The sequence below is a fragment of the Limulus polyphemus genome, unplaced genomic scaffold, assembly GCF_000517525.1.
Source record: "Limulus polyphemus unplaced genomic scaffold, Limulus_polyphemus-2.1.2 Scaffold704, whole genome shotgun sequence".
NCBI lineage: Eukaryota > Metazoa > Arthropoda > Merostomata > Xiphosura > Limulidae > Limulus > Limulus polyphemus.
Window position 1 is genome coordinate 447,146 of NW_013666314.1, and position 20,204 is coordinate 467,349.

Sequence of the window (20,204 nt, forward strand, 5' to 3'; positions counted from 1 at the left end):
GGGACATCTTGAGATGATGTAATTCATTGTAAAATGTTCATAAACTGTTTCATAATTTGGGGCTCTGATTACAAGAGTAACCCAAACACCATATTATTCAAGTAAATATCATGATGCGTACACTCTCCGTGAGACGTTATTAGAAATTATGATATATATTGGCCGTTAAAAATATATAATAAAAAATGTGATATTATTTTAACAAAATATATACTATACTTCATAACAACTGAAAATGTGAAATAGTAGAGCATTATATTTGTTAACAATTGTAATATCTTCGTTAAGAAAATTACAGTTGACGAAAGATAAATTCACAGTAAGTTGATAAAATGTATTTTTGTACTGTAAGCCATTTATCAACCATGAAATACAAAGAGCATTGTATGATAATTGATTACTTAATTATTAGTGATAGTGCTTAATGTCAATTTGCCGTATATGGAATACTGAAACTACAATCATCTGAATTCTGACCTGGCTGTTTTAACCCACGTGCATATAAGGTGCCATTAAGATAGTTGTTGTACTTTTCTTAATTCAAAGTTACACAAAGGTCTATTTGCACTTTGTCCACCGCGCGAAATCGAATTCCGGATTTTAGCAATGTAAGTCCATAAACGTATCTTTAACCCACCGGGGGGACTCTGTTAAGGTAATAAAGCAAGGCAAATAAAATTGTAGATAGTAAGAGTACTGTTGATGATTATTCTAAATAAATGACGAATTGACCAACAGTAACATCACTTCTTCAGAGATGACGAGCTAACATAAACTAATCTACTGTACTTTCAGTACTTATTAGATGGTAAATCAACGTCTAGTTATGACAGTTTGTTTTGCATTGTAAGTGACAAGCATTACTGATAATATGTATTATCATCAGTGCTCCACACGTGTTAAATTTATACTAGTTTATTTCAATGTTATATATTTGTTAAGTTGATCTACAGTAGTGTTTACTCAGGAGTGCGCAATTGATCTATTTGGGGGGGGGGGCGAGAGATTAGGGCAGAGTCGACAGTGCAATAATGCAAGATTATGTGTTTTAATATATTTATTAATGAAAATAATACTACAACACATATAACATTTTAATGGGATCCATATATCTCGTCACTTCGCTCGTTTAAAAAATAAACTATATTTATTAAAGAGGAGGCGTGGATGACAAAAGTTTGGGAAACGTTGATCTAGAGTATTGTCATTTCCCCCTGCCTGTAAGTTGACCGACAATACTACCAACATGCCTTGCTCGGTAAACCAACTTACAGTATACTTACTCTCTGAACATCAACTTACAATGTTCTTTGTTTGCTCACATATTACATCGGCCCAGAGTACTATGTCACTAATCATTGTATTTAAGGTGTAGTATTCTCAGTATTCCTTGGATACAAAATTTACACTATCAGTAATCTTTTCATAGTGCAGTACTTGAACTCTTAGTAGTGGATACAAAATGGTTTGACCTACACTGATGACAGAGCGCTTTCTGTACTGACCAGAAGGAAAACAGTCAGCAGCACCGGCAGCCAGAAGAGCCGTGTCCGATGCTTTGAATCAAACAAAGGGATTAACTGTTACTTTTTTTAATGCGCCAGGAACTGAAAATCCTCAGCGTGTTCAGTGGCATCACGGTCTTAACCTAACCAGTAGGCCACGGCCAACCATATATCATACGGAATAAGAAACAAAACGACATAACGGTGCACCAAAGGTTTGATTTGAAAATAAATAAAATCAAATACATGAAGCGGGGAACAAGTGATAATCTAGTCACTTCACCTAATAAAATTAAAAGATCACACAGAAATCTAAATTTATAAAAAAATAATTAATATTAAGACGCCTGAAACATTGGTCTTATACGTCTTTAGTTTTATTTAAACCGCGATTTCATCTGTCTAAGAAAAACATAATTTACAGGATGTCCAAAAAGTCTGGAACCATAAAATGTGTTCCACATGCTGTCCTTGTAATTCTAAACTAGTTTGGAGACGGTGGTTCCATTCTATTTAAACACTGTGAAGCACATTCGTGCCATTGTCAATGGTCCGACACTCGTTGCGAATTCGTTGTTTCAGATGTTCGGTGTCTCTGATCTTGTCTTTGTACACATGTGCCTTGAGCAGTCTCCAGAAAAAGAAATCCATTGGAGTCAAGTCCGCAGATCTTGGGACCCATTCCTGAGGACCACGTCTGCCAATCCAATGTTCTGGGAAGTTGTCATTCAAACAAGCTTTAAATTTAAGAAAAGCTGAAAATCATCTATGATTCCAGACTTTTCGGACAACCTGTATACAGAGATGAGTACGTTATATTAAAACGATTTTGACACGCACTCGTGACAACCACAAAGATATAAACTCGTGGTGGTAAGGCATTTATCAGAACTACATTTTTAGATACTTTGGTGTTTCATAGGTAGTGTGATGTCACCGAAAACTGATAGCTTTTGCGAAGGGTATGTAACAGCCTTTTTCGACACAAAAAAAAACCATACAATCAGATCATAGATATATATTCAGATTGGGCCGGTATATATAATTCACAAGACGGGGTATTTCTTATATTTAATGATACTGGAAAACAAAGGAATGTGGATCTATTGAAGCCCCAAGATCATCCAGAAGGAGACCTGCAACACGTCCTACCCCATCCTTGGTAAACAAAGTGCGGTTTCTTGTAACAGGGGAGAATCAACAAACACAAATTTCAGTGACAAAAGTCGTCCACGTTTCTTAGGCAACAATATGTACCATAACCAAGAAAGATATCTTTCTTTAAAAACGACAAAAGTCATGCGTACACAAGTTGCTTCCATGCCATGTCCGTTCAACTGTCGCATAATTCAAGCAGCTGGAAAAATAAAATGGTATTCATGCTATTCCATAAAAAAAACATATCGGTCAAATCACCAAACGCAGCGCCTATGGATTTCTATGCGATCGGACTGCTGAAACGGGATCTGGAAAACAGTCGACCTCGTACACTATAGAGATAATGGAAAGCATACAAAGAGTAGTGGTGTACATTTGACATAACACACATATAAGACGGAGCTTTTTGAAGTAGGAACTACTCTGCAAGACTATTGTCAAGAGGCACAGCCATCAGATAGAGCATGACCGGACGTGGTGACATGGACTTTAACGATGTGGTGAGGCTCCAAAATCGTTTTAATAAAACATACTCAACCTGTGTATTGGAATTAGTAGGGAGTAGAGATCCCAAAATGAATTACTTGTAATGAAAGTGTGTTTCCTTCTGGAAGCCATCTAGTAATTGTTATTGAATCAATGCCCAAGAGATATTTTTTGCAATTAATTGGAAGTGTAATTACCATATTAGATAGTTTGCTTCATCAAGCTGCTAGTTCATTAATATTTTGTCGAGTGACCTTTCTGAAAGAGTTTTGGATGCACTTGTAAAGCCTACTCATGACAAATTAGATTTTAAAGTATAACCAAGTATTTTTGAGCTACACGATGATTTTTTTTAGTCCTAAGGGTGCTTACGACTGTTGGAGCACCTTAGATGCTAATACATCATTGGTGATACTCAGGCAGATTTACCTGGTAGTACCCATCTTCTCTCTAAGTAACGCAAGGACTTACATGACCAGAAAAAAATGAAAAAAGTGAGAGAAAAAAATTAAACTCAGTAGCTTTCTCTGGTAACATGATATAATAAATAAAAAATTAATTAATCAGTTCATTGTAGTTGTGTGAAAATAGAAGGCTTTATTATGGACGTAGTTTGCTGAAACAATATATTTACAGTATTATAACCTGTATTTTGTTAAAAGACTTGTTACCCTTAAATAGTATGTATAAAATTTAAATAACTAATCATGGCTCTTATGGCTATATAAGGTGTCATACATTATGTACATTGTGCTGTTCCAGTGTTCGAGAAGAAACCAAATTAAAGCAAATCACGTGGTGGCGTGGTAAAAACTTCTTTCCAACAACTAATCATTACCATTTCGTAAATAGGTAACTACATAAAATCATTATGCGATGGACAAAAAAGTGTCCAATCATTGCAAAAACAAAACGTAAATGCATGTAGAGGAACATATTAATAAAATCATTTAAATGTAGAGATGAAGAGTTGTTTATTGCTTAGCGCAAAGCTGTACAATAGGTTGTATGCGTTGTGCAAAGATATAATCATGAAATTAAATAGTAAGGGGACAAGTAAATTGACTGTTTCATTCGGAGCGTTCATTCCTAGTTATTAAACTTTCAGTAATTTTTCTGTCAACAGAAGATGTGTTGTTTTCACAATAGAGGGAACGTTTTCATTGGCATTCACGCGATGTTACAAAAGTAAGCCAAATGGTTGTCGGTCGTTTCTGTTTTTAGCATCTCGAACATGTTCCATTACCCTATCCCTCACGGAGCACCGATATATCTGTCACCACACAGAGTACATGCTAGTCTGCACACCACGTTCTTTTAAAAGTACCTCCACCATTTTAGTCCAATCTTACATGTAACATACTCCCGCACAATACACGTACTTGGGTAGAAAGTTCATTCCGTGAAATGTCATTTAAGATTTTTTGCCAGATCTCTCTGTTGATTTGATATCGAAGTTAGTTTATTGAGCGCCTTTGTTGTTTTCAACTTAAATCATAATTGATTTCAAAGTTAGCGAAAGATCTTATTACCTTGAGAAAGAAACAAAATAGTTTTGGAAGAATCTACTAAATCTAAGATCCTTGAAGCTCTACGATTAACTTTGGTCCCTTGACACTCTAGTTGCGCCGAAAGGTATGAACTACCAAACATCCATAAAGATTTCATACCTTAAGACCAATAGTAATTCCACGCAAGATATCACGCAAAAACTTTTATAGCTGTTAAAAAGTGTATTAAGTCAATTCCTGTGAATTGCATCAGAGCTTAAAAATATGGCTAGGTATAGCCTGGTGCTCAGCGTGCTGGACTGTGAATCCGATGATACATGATTGGTGTCTCATTGCCGCTAAAATAGTGCTACTTACCTTGGGGCTGTGATTCGTTAAAAGAATGAAGTAATATCCTACTATTCGATTAGAGTAGCCCAAGAGTTACCCGGGTGATGCTAACTAGCTGCGTTCCCTCTAATCAACTATCAGTTTAAAATAATGTCCAAAATAAGCAAACTTAAAATACAAAATTAACTTTTAGATTGTGTGAAAGAGGATTACCTTAAGAAATTACCAGAGAAATCGATTAGATCTTATTGTGATGAACCATATTTGTATTGTAACATACCTGTGAAGGAAGGGATAGCAGTTTTTATGCGACAGTTCATAAGTTGAAATTACATCTTAGGCTTAACTTTAACAGCCACGTAAAACATGTTAAAGTTCACTCTTTCAAAATTTCAACTTGGCGAATATAATTTCCAGAGCAAACAAGAAATGCTCCGACGTTTTATTATTTTATTTTTTTATTTCAAAGTAATTCTTATAAATAGCTTTTTCCTCCATATACGTAAAAACGACTTTTTATAACGTTAAAAATTGAATTTCAATATCCGCGGTGAACAGAGTAAATAGCCCATTGCGTAGTTTTGTGCTTAACAGTAAACAGGCCCCCCAGTGACACAATGGTATGTCTGCGGACTTACAACGCTAGAAACGGTTTTCGATACCAGTGATGGGCAGAGCACAAATAGCCCTTTGTGATTAACTACAAACAAACAACGAACAAAATATTTTTATATAAAAGCTGTGTGAATGACATTTTCGTAATTTGAACTCAAGGAAAGTTAAATATAGAAAATCAGGACTGATGATTCCTTGGAACACGAACTTTACATTGAGTATATATATATATATATATATATATATATATAGTATAGAATTAAGTTTTAAATTTCAGATCCAGTTACAAACAATCTATTGCCATATCACAACTGATTCGAGTATGACTGCTTTCTTTTGATACCACAGTGAGGTAGTGTGGTATTTGCGAGTGAAACTAATAATCGCTCTAACAAGAGATTCAGCAGAAATTGTATTATGGAGTTAATTTGAATTCTTACCTGAGTGAATTAAAAGAACAAGAAGAAACAAAACTTGGCTGTGAGACAAAGCACATTATTTGTATGTTCGATACAAAAAAAAATAAATCGGTGTTTGATGAATGCAATAAATGAAGGACTCTCGCACTTATATTTCTAAAGACGAGAAAGATCTGTACCAAAACAAACAGAGAATATTTATAGAATCAACCATGATATATTTATTCAAATAGGGTTAAATCTCCCAGCGTGCATTTGCCACCCAAAGTCATAAAGTGCATCTAAACCCTTACTCTTCCGAGGCGACTAGAGAATTCATCACAACAAGCGCAAGGATTTCACAAAAAAGATCCTGAAATATCAAATAGAAAATGATCCTTAACAGTCTGCGACTAGCATAACAATGAAGTCACCACTATTAAAAGCCTATACATTAAACATGCATCATTGCGTGTAAAAGTGAAAATCTTTAAAAAGGTTTGATGAACAATAAATTTATACTTTTCTAAACTAAATGAGAACAAAAACATTTTATATGTTTCACATACCACATTAGTCAGGATAAAAGATATCTTAAGACAGCTGACAGAGAACAGTTTATACAACCTAAGACATCAGCAAGACCAAGAAAAAATATGAAACAAAACTTATACTTAAACGTAATACTGGCTTTATTTTATTTTTTTTCTCATTTAAAAATGATTGTTTAAGTCAAAAAATGAAACATGTTCAAAAGAAACTTCAATATCAGATTAATGGACTGATCAAACCTGTAGTAAGTTGCTCATGCTCTCTAGAGTAGATGACGTGGTAGAACTTTACAATACTATACGTGTTTCCTTTTATAACAATATATATGTAATGACTGAGTCACAAGTTCTGGCAATGTCTGTAAATATCATAGCAAAAAGTTTGAATTTATTGTTCTTTCTTATTACATGATAACTCAAAAACCAAAACAATGGTGTCAACCAATTTCACTGAGGTGACATAGTTTCAAACGGAGTATCCCTTTTATAAATATTATTAATAAATAATAGTAATTTTTAAAAAATCATAATTTTAGTGTAAACGATGTTATCATTGCCCTTTGAAGCTAGCTTTCTTACAGAAAATTGGTGTTCCTTTAAAAAGTTTAAGTACAGGATGTAACAGGAATTATCAGCCAATAATAGATAAACAATAAATATTACAGTTGGAACCTCGTTGTATCTAGAACTTGGTTATAAATGCAACTTTTCTATGTTTATTGAAACACTGCATTAAAATAACAAGCAAACAAGTAAAGAAAATAGTTTTCAAAAAAGAAAGTAGATGTAGGGATAATTAATATCAATCTTTCAAAAACAATGCAAAAAGATAGTAGGGATGGCATTTGCATCATTCCTATTATGCAGAAATTTAGGCTTAGTTCTGCTTAACATTTTTCTGCTATTGCTTTTATTATTATGATTATTCCTACATGATTTGATGTTGTTCTTAAGCGCAAAGCTACACAATGAGCCATTTGTACTGTATCCACCATAGTATCGAAATCGATTTTTAGTGTCGTAAGCTAATGTGGGTATTCCTACCTGAAAGATAATCAGTGCACCTGAGAATACGACATAACCATTCTATCTAAAATTTTACTAAACTGTGCCATAAAATTTGATGTTTGTTTTAAAAGGAACTAAATCGAAGATTCCATTGATGATTTGTAAAAACAGTCCATGTTTTGTCATTGCTGAATAAAGTTTGTGAATGTTCTTTCGTTTGAATCTTAACACACACAAAGCAAATTTAATATATTGTTACGTCTCTGTTCGTTTGTTAATTTTCCGTAGAAATTCTTTCCGAAGAACTTCAGCGATACAAGTCCTTTCTTAAATAAAACTAGTTTATTCTTTCTCAATTCAACTTTGCAGTACACTTAATTTCCACAGTCACTTTAACTTCAACACACGCTAAAATTCACAACGATTCACGCAATTTATTTACAGCTTGACTCGATTATCTGTCTCTATATCTCTCTGTCTGCAATTCAGTTATTGCCGTCACTTTATTTGCCGGCTTATATACTAAAATATATACTAAAATAGAGGGCGCCTAGCAAATACTGGATTATTCGTGATGTTTCCCGATCCTTCTAGAAATTCATCACGTGTTACCAGTGTCACGTGACTTCCGCTGTCGTTACAATATATTATATTTGCAACTTCTTGGTGATTTGTTAAAAGCGATAGATGGAAAACACAACTAGAAAGCTAGAAATAGAAGGAAGAAACCACTCTCAAACTTGGATGATGTATTGCTTATCTCTTTCTTACTCACAATAAAAAATATAAACTTTTATTCCAATGCGCCGTATTCTTCTACATCCAATATCAATTGTCACATTTGACTTATGATCACGTATTCCCAGTTGCAGTTAGTTTTCACGTGCACTGATTTAATGTATGTTTTCTGATCCTTAAGTAATTATGAAACAAAAAACAAAAAAAACGTTTACCCAGCCTGTAACTTTTCTTCAAAGCGCCATTACACGTGAAGTAACGCGGATAGATCTTCCGTTGTTCTGACGCAGGAAAGAAACACTCGAAAAACATGTAATCCGTGTTTGTTGATTTATTATAATTTTCATCAGACTTTTGTGTTAAAGACTTTTATGCTTTTTCATATTTAAATCTTACTTTATTAGATTCGTACAGGTGGTGGGGGTTAACAGGTTAATCACGACCACTAAATCGTGCTTTGAATTATATATTTATTGCGTCCCAGCTAGCCTGATGTGCTAAAAAATTGAGCGAAACGCGTTGTCAGCAACGGTCGTTGGGGACATAGTGTTTGTTGAAAATATTATTATGCATTCTTCTTCTTCTTGAAAAACTTCTTGGCTACTCTTGTCTGACTGGATAGTGGTATTTAACGGTTACTCTTATAAGACATATACAATAAGATTTTACTTTTATTATTTAGACGTTCAACTACCTAAGAGTATTCTATCAAATTTGTATTCAGTAACTGTCCTTTTCTTTCAATGTAAATTATTGTTGGATTGACGCACTCTCGTGGGGAACATTACTGCTTTACAACGCAAAGACTTATGTAAAAGTGTTTTTATTTTTCTAACTACACATGAGGAAATTATACTAAATTTCATTAAATTATTCGTATTTTGGCGCCGCATCCAAAGTACAAGTATGTAAGAGGCCCATACTAATAACAATGCAGTTTGGAAGTGATAGATGCTCATTTGTGAGATGTTAAAAGTAAAACCTAAGGTGTAACATAATGAAAATTATAAACTATAATTTAATGTAGCCTTGGTGGCTTATCTTTTATGTATTATTCATGTAAAACTAAGGCTTGATTATCGTCGCAATATTATTAGTATTATGTCATTTTTTATACAAGTATGTCTCACAGACTAGTGGCAAATTAAACTCAAAGACAAATAACTATACTTGGGGCCTGAGGCTAATTTTATTTATTTTCTGGGGGAAGGGGTAATTTTTTATTAACAATACATTTATATGTACAGTACATAGTATATTTACATGTATAGTGCTCAGGCTAATATTGAATATATTTTTATGATTGTTTTACAATTGATAATTTAACACTATAATCCTTATAATTATATATTTATGTGAATTTTTCTTTTCTGAGCTGATTGGAGACACCCTCAAGCATGGGGCCTGAGGTGTCAGCCTCGGTTGCCTTAATGATAATCTGCCTCTGCTCACAGTCACAATCTACTGGCAGATGTGCTAGATTTTGAAATTGAATGTAACTAGAGGCTAGCCAGTCTAAACTTCAGAAAGTCAGTTTGTTTATGCTGTTAAATAGGAATATTTATTTCTATGAGTAATAGAATCAGGAAATACAGTAATATACTGAATCACTGTGAGATCTTTATATGAATTTTATGTTTATGATATAAAGATGCCCCTTTCAACATGACACCTTTTCAGTGTTACAATGGCAGTTTGAAACTTAATAGTACCAGGAAAAATGTAATTTTGTGTAAAATTATCATAATTTTTCTCTGTGCATTTATAGTATGGGTAAACAACATTCAATTAAGCATTATTTATATCACTAATAGTAGTACTGTGACAGTAAAGCATACTTCATGGCTTCACAGTTTTTTATTATGTTTCACTATCATGAAAAGGATATCACATTCTGAGATCTTGAAGTGATGGCCATGAGGCTAAAGAAATATTGTTCATTTAAGGCATCATTGAAGATGTTGCAAGGTGTTTTCTTGCATTTATTTGGATTACTGTATGACCACCACATAAGCAACCACCAAGTACTGAAAAATGAAGGACATTGCAAAATATCCTAAATGTTCAATTACTTCAGTGGATTTGCACTTACCATTTTAAATTTAATTTATCTGGGTTTTTTTTTTTATCAATATATATTTATGTACTCATGAATGTGCCATGGAAAACGTATTTGGCACCCACTTGGTTGAGTGAAACATAATTGTAATATGAATTAAAATACTAGATACTATATAATACAAATAAAATGACAGACCTTTGGAAAACTGAATCATTAATAATAATAATAAAGTCAATGGTAAAATAAATACCTACTACAGAGAAAGGACAAAAGTGTGAAAATATGGAAGTCTTATTTAAGACAAATATAAAAGATAAACTGTTTAGCCATCAAGGTAAATAGAATGTGGGATTTATAAATACTTTATATTTGTGCTTTTATTTTGTGGTCAGAAATTGGTTCTCTCTTGCAAGAAAATTAGGACAAACTTGTGAGTTCTTAAATTGTGTTGGTCTAGATTAAGTTTTAACACCTGTCTGTTAGTCAAAGAGATATTTTCAGTGAGTTAATTCCCAAACAAAGTTTTTCAGTACTATCTTTGTTTCTTAATTCTGAATAGAGATTTGAGCTCCTTCCAATATCTGAAATATTAATTACTCACCTTTATGGCTGAATTTGCACTAGTTTCAAGGCTACGAAGGAGTAAACCCATATCTCCATAAATTGTGGCTACACATATTGTGCAATACAAGCTCTATAAAACCATTTTCTCTGTGGTTGTCATGAGCTCTGTTGATATAGATGACCAAGGAAGGCTCAACAAAGCTTATTTACTATTTTAAGATGGCTATGTGCAGTACCTGTTTGAACATAAACACTTCTGCTACTTTGTTCAATAGGAACAGTCTTGCCAACCTTTAACTTCTGCATCTTCAGGACTGAACACTGTCAAGAGGAGAATTGTTTTGGCAGTAAAGTGTTTTTTTTTTTAGGTTAACAGATTGAGCTTTTTCCTGGAGTACATTCTTTTGGTTCTGATTTGAATACCAGAAGCTGTGACATTATTCTGCAGCTTACCCAATCTCCCAAATTCTGTCTCATCAACTTCCAGACAGGATGTTAAAAAAACTGTATCATAATAGGGGATTTTTTTTATTCAGAATGAACTTTAAGAATTTTCATAAATGCTGGAGTAAAAAATAATGATATTTATATCATTTTTATAGAGGGTAAAAATAAATTATCTTTTTGCAGATTCAAAGAACATAAAGATGAATTATCAAAACAAGAAAGCTGAAAAACATCCACCAGGAATTTACAGAACACATGATCCCATTCAGAATTTAAAAATAAGGTGAATAATTTTGTGATTAGATAATGTTATTTTTAGTTTAATATCATAAAATAAATAATGTGTATAGAAAAATTTAATTTGCATGTTAAAGTAGTTTTTTGCTTGCAAAATCATCTTTACACATATGTTTAATGATTCAGTCTTTTGTAATTTAATGACAATTGTTGTGTGGACATTCTGAAGTGTTTTTAGTCTTGGGTATTGGAAAAGCTGCTGCCACAAATTTGTGTGGTTTCATGTATGAAAGAAGTTTCAAGTATAATCAATTGCTTGGTAGAGCTGAGTGAATCATTCGATATAATCAGTGAGCAGTGATTATAAAGTTATTGTCACATAAACTATAAGATCTTTGAAATTACAAATAAATTGATTAATGTCAAAAATAATTAATCAAAATATATGTGTCTGATTACTACTGTTTTTGATTATTTCAATGTCAATGATGGAAAAAATTTTGAATATCTGATAAATGATGCTTTGCAAAGTCATTTAACATTGGATAGAAAATGGCAGGGTGGAAGAAAGCAAGTGGTTGTTATAAATGGAGTTCAATCAAACTGGATTAATTTCACAGGTGAAGTGCCTCACTGTTAGGACCTTTGCTATTTGTGATTTACTTCAGTGACATAGATGAAGGAATGGTCAATAAATTATTTAAATTTGCTGATGATATTAAGGTTGTGGGTATTGCTGTCTGTGAGGAGGTTGCCGTTGCAGATGGCTTTTAGTTAAACCACATGCATCATCTTGAATTTATTACATTATAATTTGAATTATATGTAACTTTACAATGTTATGGAAGGAAAGGATCTTTATTTTCTAGTTGATCATTCTCTTAAAGCATATAAGCAATGCGCTGTTGCTAATGGCAGGAAAATATGGTTTTAGGTTTTATCAACAGAAATATTGAATACAAGTCTAAAGAGGTTATAATTCCATTGCATAGGTCATTGGTTAGGCCACATTAAGAATATTGTATTTAATTTTGGATGCATTACCTTAAGAAAGACAATGAATTGTTGGAAAGGGTTCTGAGGAAGGCTACTAGGATGATACCTAAGACAGAAAGGTTATCGTATGAGGATAGTTTAAGATATGAAATTGTTTTCTCTTGGAAAAAAAGAAGAGGGGAGTCTGTTTGTGGTGTATAACCCTTTGATTACTATAACTAGTTTTATCTGACTTGACATTTCTAGCCATTTGGTGCGTCAAGCAGATGTACCCCATGGTGTCACAAAACCTTTTCCTCACAGTGCGACAATCAGGATACTCACGTGTCCTTTCATTTCCCACCTTAGTACTGCGTGTGCATACATCACCGAGCAAAAGTGCAACTAGTGGATTTTTGATATTGAAAAAGTGCTAAAAACCGTCAAATTCTAAATTTCATTTTTAGTGGATAATTGACACTTTTCAAGAACCCACCCAAAATTTAACTATGCACTCAAAGGGTTAAGATTGTTAAAGGAAGTGATACTGTTGATGTATTATCTTTTTTTCAGTACTTAATGGTGAGAATGACAGGACTAGGGGACACAAGTACAAGTTTTAACAGAGTAGGTGTCATCTTCAGCTAAGATAGTTTTATTTTTCTGACAGGGTAATTGGCCTTTTGAACCGGGTAGCCCTCAGATGTGGTGGAAGCAGCAAATTTAATGGAAGTTAAAGGGAGACTTGATAAAAATCTGAATAATAAGGTCTAGTCTTGATTTTTTTATAGTTTAGTTTAGTGAATAGGATGGCCTATAAGGATCAACAGATCCCTTGTTGTCCTTAAATTTCATGTTAACAATTGATTAATCAAAATCATGATTATTCAGTTGTCATGAAAATAATCAGTCGATCAAAATTAGCGTTCTTAATTATTACAACAATAAATTAATTGACATTATGGTTAAATTGATTGTCCAAAAATAATTAACTAATCACATTTAGTTGTTCTGATTCTTACTGTTTTCAGTTATTCCTTCAGTCAAGTATTCAAAATTAGAATTTCTAATTATTACTATTTTTTGGTTTTTCCAACTAATCAAAATACTGTCATTATGTTTGTCAATTGTTAATTACAAAGCCACATAATAGACTGTCTGTGTTCTGTTTATTACAGGTGTCAAAACCCAGTTTTAGCATAATAAGTTGTTGTTTTATTTCAAGTTTGTTCAGCTTTGAACCAATATGGCTTGGTGATTTGGGGAAGAGCCATGATTTGAGGATTCAATTAATTATTTCCCATTACCATAAAACATGCTTGGCTTCACTTTGTTATGGCAAAGTTACTGTAGCTATCTGCCACTGTCACTAAGTTTGAACAACTAGCTAGCACCACCCACTGCCAATTCTTGTTTATTAGAACTGGGGGATTTAATCAATGAAGCAATATAGTTAGATACCTATGAGCAGTGATTTTACTTCTAATCTAGAAATAGAAATTATGTGAAATAAAAACTGTAATTTTAAAGCTTACTTACAATATATCTTAAAACTGTTGAGAAATTTTATAACTATTGTTTTACTTCTTTTACATATTTTAGACACTTAACAAGCATTGTAAAATAGATAGGCAACTAACTTGATATAATTAATTAGTGTAACATAAAATAATCAATTAATTGAAATTGCAGTTAAATTTATTAATGTCATGAAAATAATTGACTAATCAAAATTAGGGTTTCTGACTATTCCCACTGTTTAAGTAATCAAATACTGTCATTATGTTTGTTGTTAAGCACAAAGCTACATAATGGGTGGGAGGGATGTCTCATGATTTGGGGGTCTAGCTTTCAAGTCCCATTACCACTAAACTTGCTCTTCCTATCTTTGTTATTTCCAAACTACTGAGGCTATCTGCCATTATCAATAATTTGAACTAATGACTAGAGCATCCACAACCAGACATGAACAATGTGTTCAATCCTTATAGGTTTGTTTTTATCAAAGTTTGTACTGCTTAGGACACCTACAGCTCTTATAACAGACGTGTTACAGAACCAGTTTTTCATTCTTTGGAAGTTGAATACTCGTAAGAAATATGTTTTTCATATTTGATGTCCAAGTGATGACTTTAAAAAAAATTAAGATAGGCATCCTGTTTATGAATGCTAAAATATGAATATAGGTGTAGACTTAATAATTTTTTGTGAATATAATTATAACTGTTGTTATTTTCATTTCAATCGTATTATCTGAACTGAAGATTTAACCTGCAAAATTGCTGGATTATAATCTGACTGAGCTACTCATAATGACTAATTGATTTTACTACTAAAGATACTAGCAGTTTATAATTATAAATAAAGTAAACAATTAGATTAATATAAATTTATCAGTGGTGCTTGTAGGTGTCTGGTTGACCCTCTACTCCTTTCTCCTCTACAGCATCCTGGATCACCCGTATTTTGAGCAACAGTTTCTAAAAGTATGGTTCTCTAACAACATTTCACATAATATGACATTTATTTTTTGTATGAACATCAATATTGTTCACAAATCGTGTGTTCATTTTTGAATATGTTTTGAAAAATAATTTTATTTCCGACAATGAAAGAAGTATTCTACTAAGTTAAGCATGATGTGAGTGTATAGCTGAAATTAGTGTGCTTTTCTCAAATATTTTATTGGTGATGTTTTTAGGGTAATAAAGTTTATTAACTTTATATAAAGATTTCTTATTTGAAAATGTCATGAAGTAATGTTTATTTTCATCAACAAAAAATTTTTAGTTTTAGAACAGTGGTCTTCTATAAATTTGTAGGGAGAAACCCAAGGAATGTTATTAATTGTATTTTTAGGTTGTTATAGGTTTTGTACTACTTTCTGTGTATGGTACATTTACATGTACAGCAGTTTAAAATTAACAAAGTATCTTATTCCTGAATTATTATACCTGAGGACAGAAGTTCCTCTAACTCTCCATATGTTTTCATCACAAATTTTTAAAGTGATTTTATATTTTAATCCAAACTATTTAAACAATTTTAGCTTAAAACTATTGTAGAATAAATATTTTGTCACTTGCCAACATTTAGTGTAATTCATGAAAATAAAAAAATTCATATTTTGTTTCCATATAACTGCAAAGAGTTTTGTCATAACTAATTTATTGATTTTTAAAATAATTTTTCTTCTCATCCCACAAAATAACTTTATTTTTGTTATGAAGCTATTGCATGTTAAGAATATGTTGTCCATTTCTTGATTTTCAAGTGTTTCTCTTAGTTTTTGTACAGGCTTTGGTTGAAACCTCTTTATGGTGCCACATCAAGTGATCATTTTCTAATGGAATACAGTTTTAAAATTAGCTATAAAGAAAGTTTAAATATGATTATATAGAGCAAGAATGATACCATCGTGTAATAATAAATATATAGGTTTAAATTTTTGCTATAATTTCTGTGGACATTCCTTTCAGTTTCTTTCATTGTGAATTATGAAGATATTTGTGTGTTAAATTAAATGTTTGAAAGCTACAGAAATTTTCTTAAGTGAGGAGACATCAGATAATTTGAGATAAGATAAGATAAGCTTATGCAGTTTAGTGGTAGGTTGAAAGGGTAACAAAGGAAACTTTATAACAAGTTTAACACAGTACTATGTTTGGAGATAGTTATGTTATCATCAGGTACAAGTAGTTTACCTAGATGCAGGAAAATATGTATAGTATGAATGAAAAAAATTGACATGACCAAAGATTACTTAAGGCTTAATAAAGGTATCTTGTTTGATTCTTTGTTTAAACTTGTGTGTTTTTACTTTTTAATAGATATACCATGGTTTTATTGAGTTGCAATGTTTGTAAACATGAGGTTTTTGCATTATGTCCACCAAATAAAATCATCAGCAAATTAGACGAGTTTACTGTTTATTGAGTAAGGTGCTAGTAGGCAATTACAAAATATTCTGATAGCTCAGATCTTTCTTGAACATTATTTTTATATTTATCCTATTCAAATAATGTACATTAGTAAATTGCCTAACTGGTACACTTAAATACCAAACCAGTTCAAACATACATCCACCTGCTAAGTTTTGTGACTCTACAAATCATTCCAGTTGTCACTTTTGAAATTATTTCTTGAGGTGAAAGCTTTATTTGTACAATGTATTTTGAAAAATAATAACACAAGTATGTTTATGATTTATAGGTAGAAACCAATGAAATGTTATTAATTGTATTTTCAGGTTGTTATTGTTCTTGTACTATATATGTTTGATGCATTTCCATGTACGACAGCTTAGGATTAACAAAATAACAAGTAATTAGATTTCTTATCACTTTTTTATATGAGATTTTTGTAAAATTTTGTGATGATAGAAAAAATATACTTATCTTACCTTTCTGTTTATTTCTTTTGCTTTTGGTAATTTAGTAAGTGAAAAAAGGGACTTTATAGTGTTTGTAAATTGAAGATTTTCAGTCAGTTTTATACAGTTATTTCAAGTTAGATCTTCATTGTATTTTTCCTGATTTTTACAATGTTTTTTCCACTTATATTGGATTATATACATTAAATAATGAGGAATTGCTTTCATTTTTTATTTGTGCATAAAAGTTAGTGAAAATATGTAATGGGAATTCTGAAAATTAAATCATAAATTATACAAAAATATAGTTTGTAGTTAGTAATTTGGTTCACACCAGTTCTTTAAAAAACAATTTGAAACTTAATGGCTTATTAAAATTAATCACAAGTGTGATGATATATCTTAAATCTACCTATTTGGCATATAGAAGATTAATAAAAAGTCATAACTTTATTGAGACCCTTTTTTTTAAATAAATAACCAGATTGTTTCTAGCAAATCACTAATCAAGAATTTTAATGATGTGTTATTTCAGAGTTTGTTTGGAGAAACTTGCTGTATCAAGTGTTGTGAAAGAGGCACAACTTGAAGAAGAAGGTAGTGGGACAAAACTCCAGCAATTATGTCTGAGGAAAGAACTGGAAGAAGATGCTATCTTCAAATGGCAAGAAAAATGTTTCAGCCAGGTATGAACAGGTTGATATTTCTAATCTTCTGTTTTACTAAATGCTTGTATTGAGATCAGTTATCCTACACATGTAAAACTTTAGGGCTTATGGCTCAAAATTTAACACCCATACTTATATAGGTTCCCTTCTTTAGTAAAACAATAAGTGGTGTTGTCAATATTGACAATAAAAATTTTAATGTAAATAGCAATGTAATTGTATATAGATACTTTTCAAAGAAATCTGTGTTTAATAAAATTGCTTAACAACTTGCAGAGATAGACAAGACAGAACATTTTTGAAAGATCTTAAAATGAAGGGCTCTTGATAGTGACTAATAACTACTTACTAAAAGTTTCATTGAAAAGACAAAGTAGTAGTAGTTTTTTTAAAATAAATGTTAGCTTTTGGTTTTCTCATCAAACTAAAAATCATACAAAATGTCTGATAGATATTATTTGCTTTTACTAAAAGTATAATATTTTAAATTTTCATTAAGTCTTGCTTTAAATAGTAATTTTTATCACTAATACCTCACAGTCGTTTCACTTTTGTTAAAATACCTTGTATGATATGCAGAAGGCAATGCTTTCATATTAAACTGTTTCATTCATGTAATCAGCCAATATTAATGAATGTTCTAAAACTATTGATACTAGAGGGAGCTGGATAAATACTGTGAAGAAAGAAACCTCCATACATTCCTGGAACGTAAATATCATCAACAGGTGTTGAGCTTGGAGTCATCAAGTAACCAAAAGACTGCTTCTCGGCTTTTTACTTACGTTGATGCTGATATTGTTAATGAACTACCTAAGGTTAGATTTGAGTTCATTGAAGCATAATATTAATATTCTATGTTTTACAATTTTAATTTTCATGTAAAGATCATTCATGAATAACATTTGTCAAATAATGATATCAAAATATTGTAAAAATTAAATGATTAAATATTGAACAATATTGTATTATTTAATTATAATTTTAATATTAATCTGTAGACATCATATAGATGTAATTATCATCAATAACTAGACCATTATAGAAGTATGAATTTCCAATATTTATACTAGAACATTATGTAACTGACCTCTAGAACATTAATAAGCCAACCTATTAGGTTCTGAGTCTGTTTGATCCAACCCTGGTTTCCATAATGTTATGATGCAATTAAATGTATCTTTGAGTTTATTATAATCAAAGTTTATATTAATATTTTATATTTAACATAAAAGAATAAAGACTATCTAAAGAGAAAATATTTTAAAATTTCAAGGCCATTTCAACTTGTTTCAACTTACTTTGGGTCAGTATGATCCAAAACGTAACAGATACACCTAACTTCTCAATGTAATATGATGGTTAAATTTGATTATGAAATAATTCTCACTAGAATGTTTTTAAATGTAAAAGAGCATAGAAGAAAACAGTTGATTTTATCTTTGTAGTAAATTACATCCAATATAAACATAGGTGTACAGTTTCACTAAAGGTAGCAACTGCCTGTTGTAGAAAGTTACAACTGTAGAGGACAACGTTTCGAAAGTCTTCCGCCTGAAGACGAAAGGCGGAAGACTTACGAAACATCGTCCTCTACATTTGTAGGTTTCTACAACAGGCAGTTGCTGTCCATTTGAAACTTAGATTCACTAAAGGTAGTTGCAACAAGAACTGCATAAATAATTCTGCATTAAAGTCACTAGTAATACAACTTCCTGACTCTTCATTCAGGAAACAAAATCGTAGAACAGTTCTTCAAAGCTACATCAAACTAATCTAGAATAATATTATGTCAATAATTGTCAGAAATTTATCTTAAATGAGTAAGTAGTTATAACATGAGATAGTTACTGTAATAGAAGTTCTTTGTTTGATTGTTCTATAGCAGTCTCACTATGTGATTTTGATTAATAGCTTCCAGTATATGTGTGTGTAACCTTACTAACTACAGTAAACTAATGATGTTTCAGTTGTGATCCTTAAGTCATCAAAACTGATGAATGCTTATTAAACTGACACAAGATTTGTGAGTAGTTTCTGCTACATGGCATTAATTTCATGGTAGATGTAATGAATTTTCAAAGTAAAAATTTCCATTTTTAATTCCACAACCTAAAGAGAAACACCCTGACTACTACAGTATATGACCATTTTAGTATCATTAATCCTGTCACTTAGATTAGCTTTAGCTTTATAATTATTTGTTTCTCTGTATCTTGTTAATAAAACATACATCTTAAGTATCTACCAGAAGCCACATTTTGAAGTTTGAAATACGATTTTCTTCTTTGAAGGGATATTTGATACTAACCCACTATTAAAATCATCTGTAAGTTTTATTGAAATCAAGACATAGATATACAAGATGTTTTTCCTTAAAAAGGAATAACATAATTTAAGGATAGCTTTAGATATCTTTCTTTTTTAACACACCTTAAAACAACAAGAGCATAATTCTAATTTATGCCATCATTAAATAATTGTTGTGATATGTAAAAAAAATGGACAACAAGAATTCTAATTTGCTCCATTATTAAAAAATGCATGTTGACATGAAAAAAATGCTGTATTGTAATGTC

General features: G+C 31.5%; 1 protein-coding gene across 1 annotated transcript in view; it reads left to right on the top strand.

Moving 5' to 3' along the window:
* Positions 1-8,554: 8,554 nt before the first annotated feature.
* Positions 8,555-20,204, top strand: part of LOC106460081 (Meckel syndrome type 1 protein homolog) — a gene marked incomplete at its 3' end in the record, with an annotated part of 17,441 nt that continues 5,791 nt past the window's right edge. Inside the window, exons 1-4 of the mRNA XM_013919763.1 lie at positions 8,555-8,612; positions 11,557-11,656; positions 17,493-17,643; positions 18,285-18,443. Of these exons, the coding sequence (XP_013775217.1) occupies positions 11,574-11,656; positions 17,493-17,643; positions 18,285-18,443 (393 nt within the window). The remainder of the gene's footprint in view (positions 8,613-11,556; positions 11,657-17,492; positions 17,644-18,284; positions 18,444-20,204) is intronic.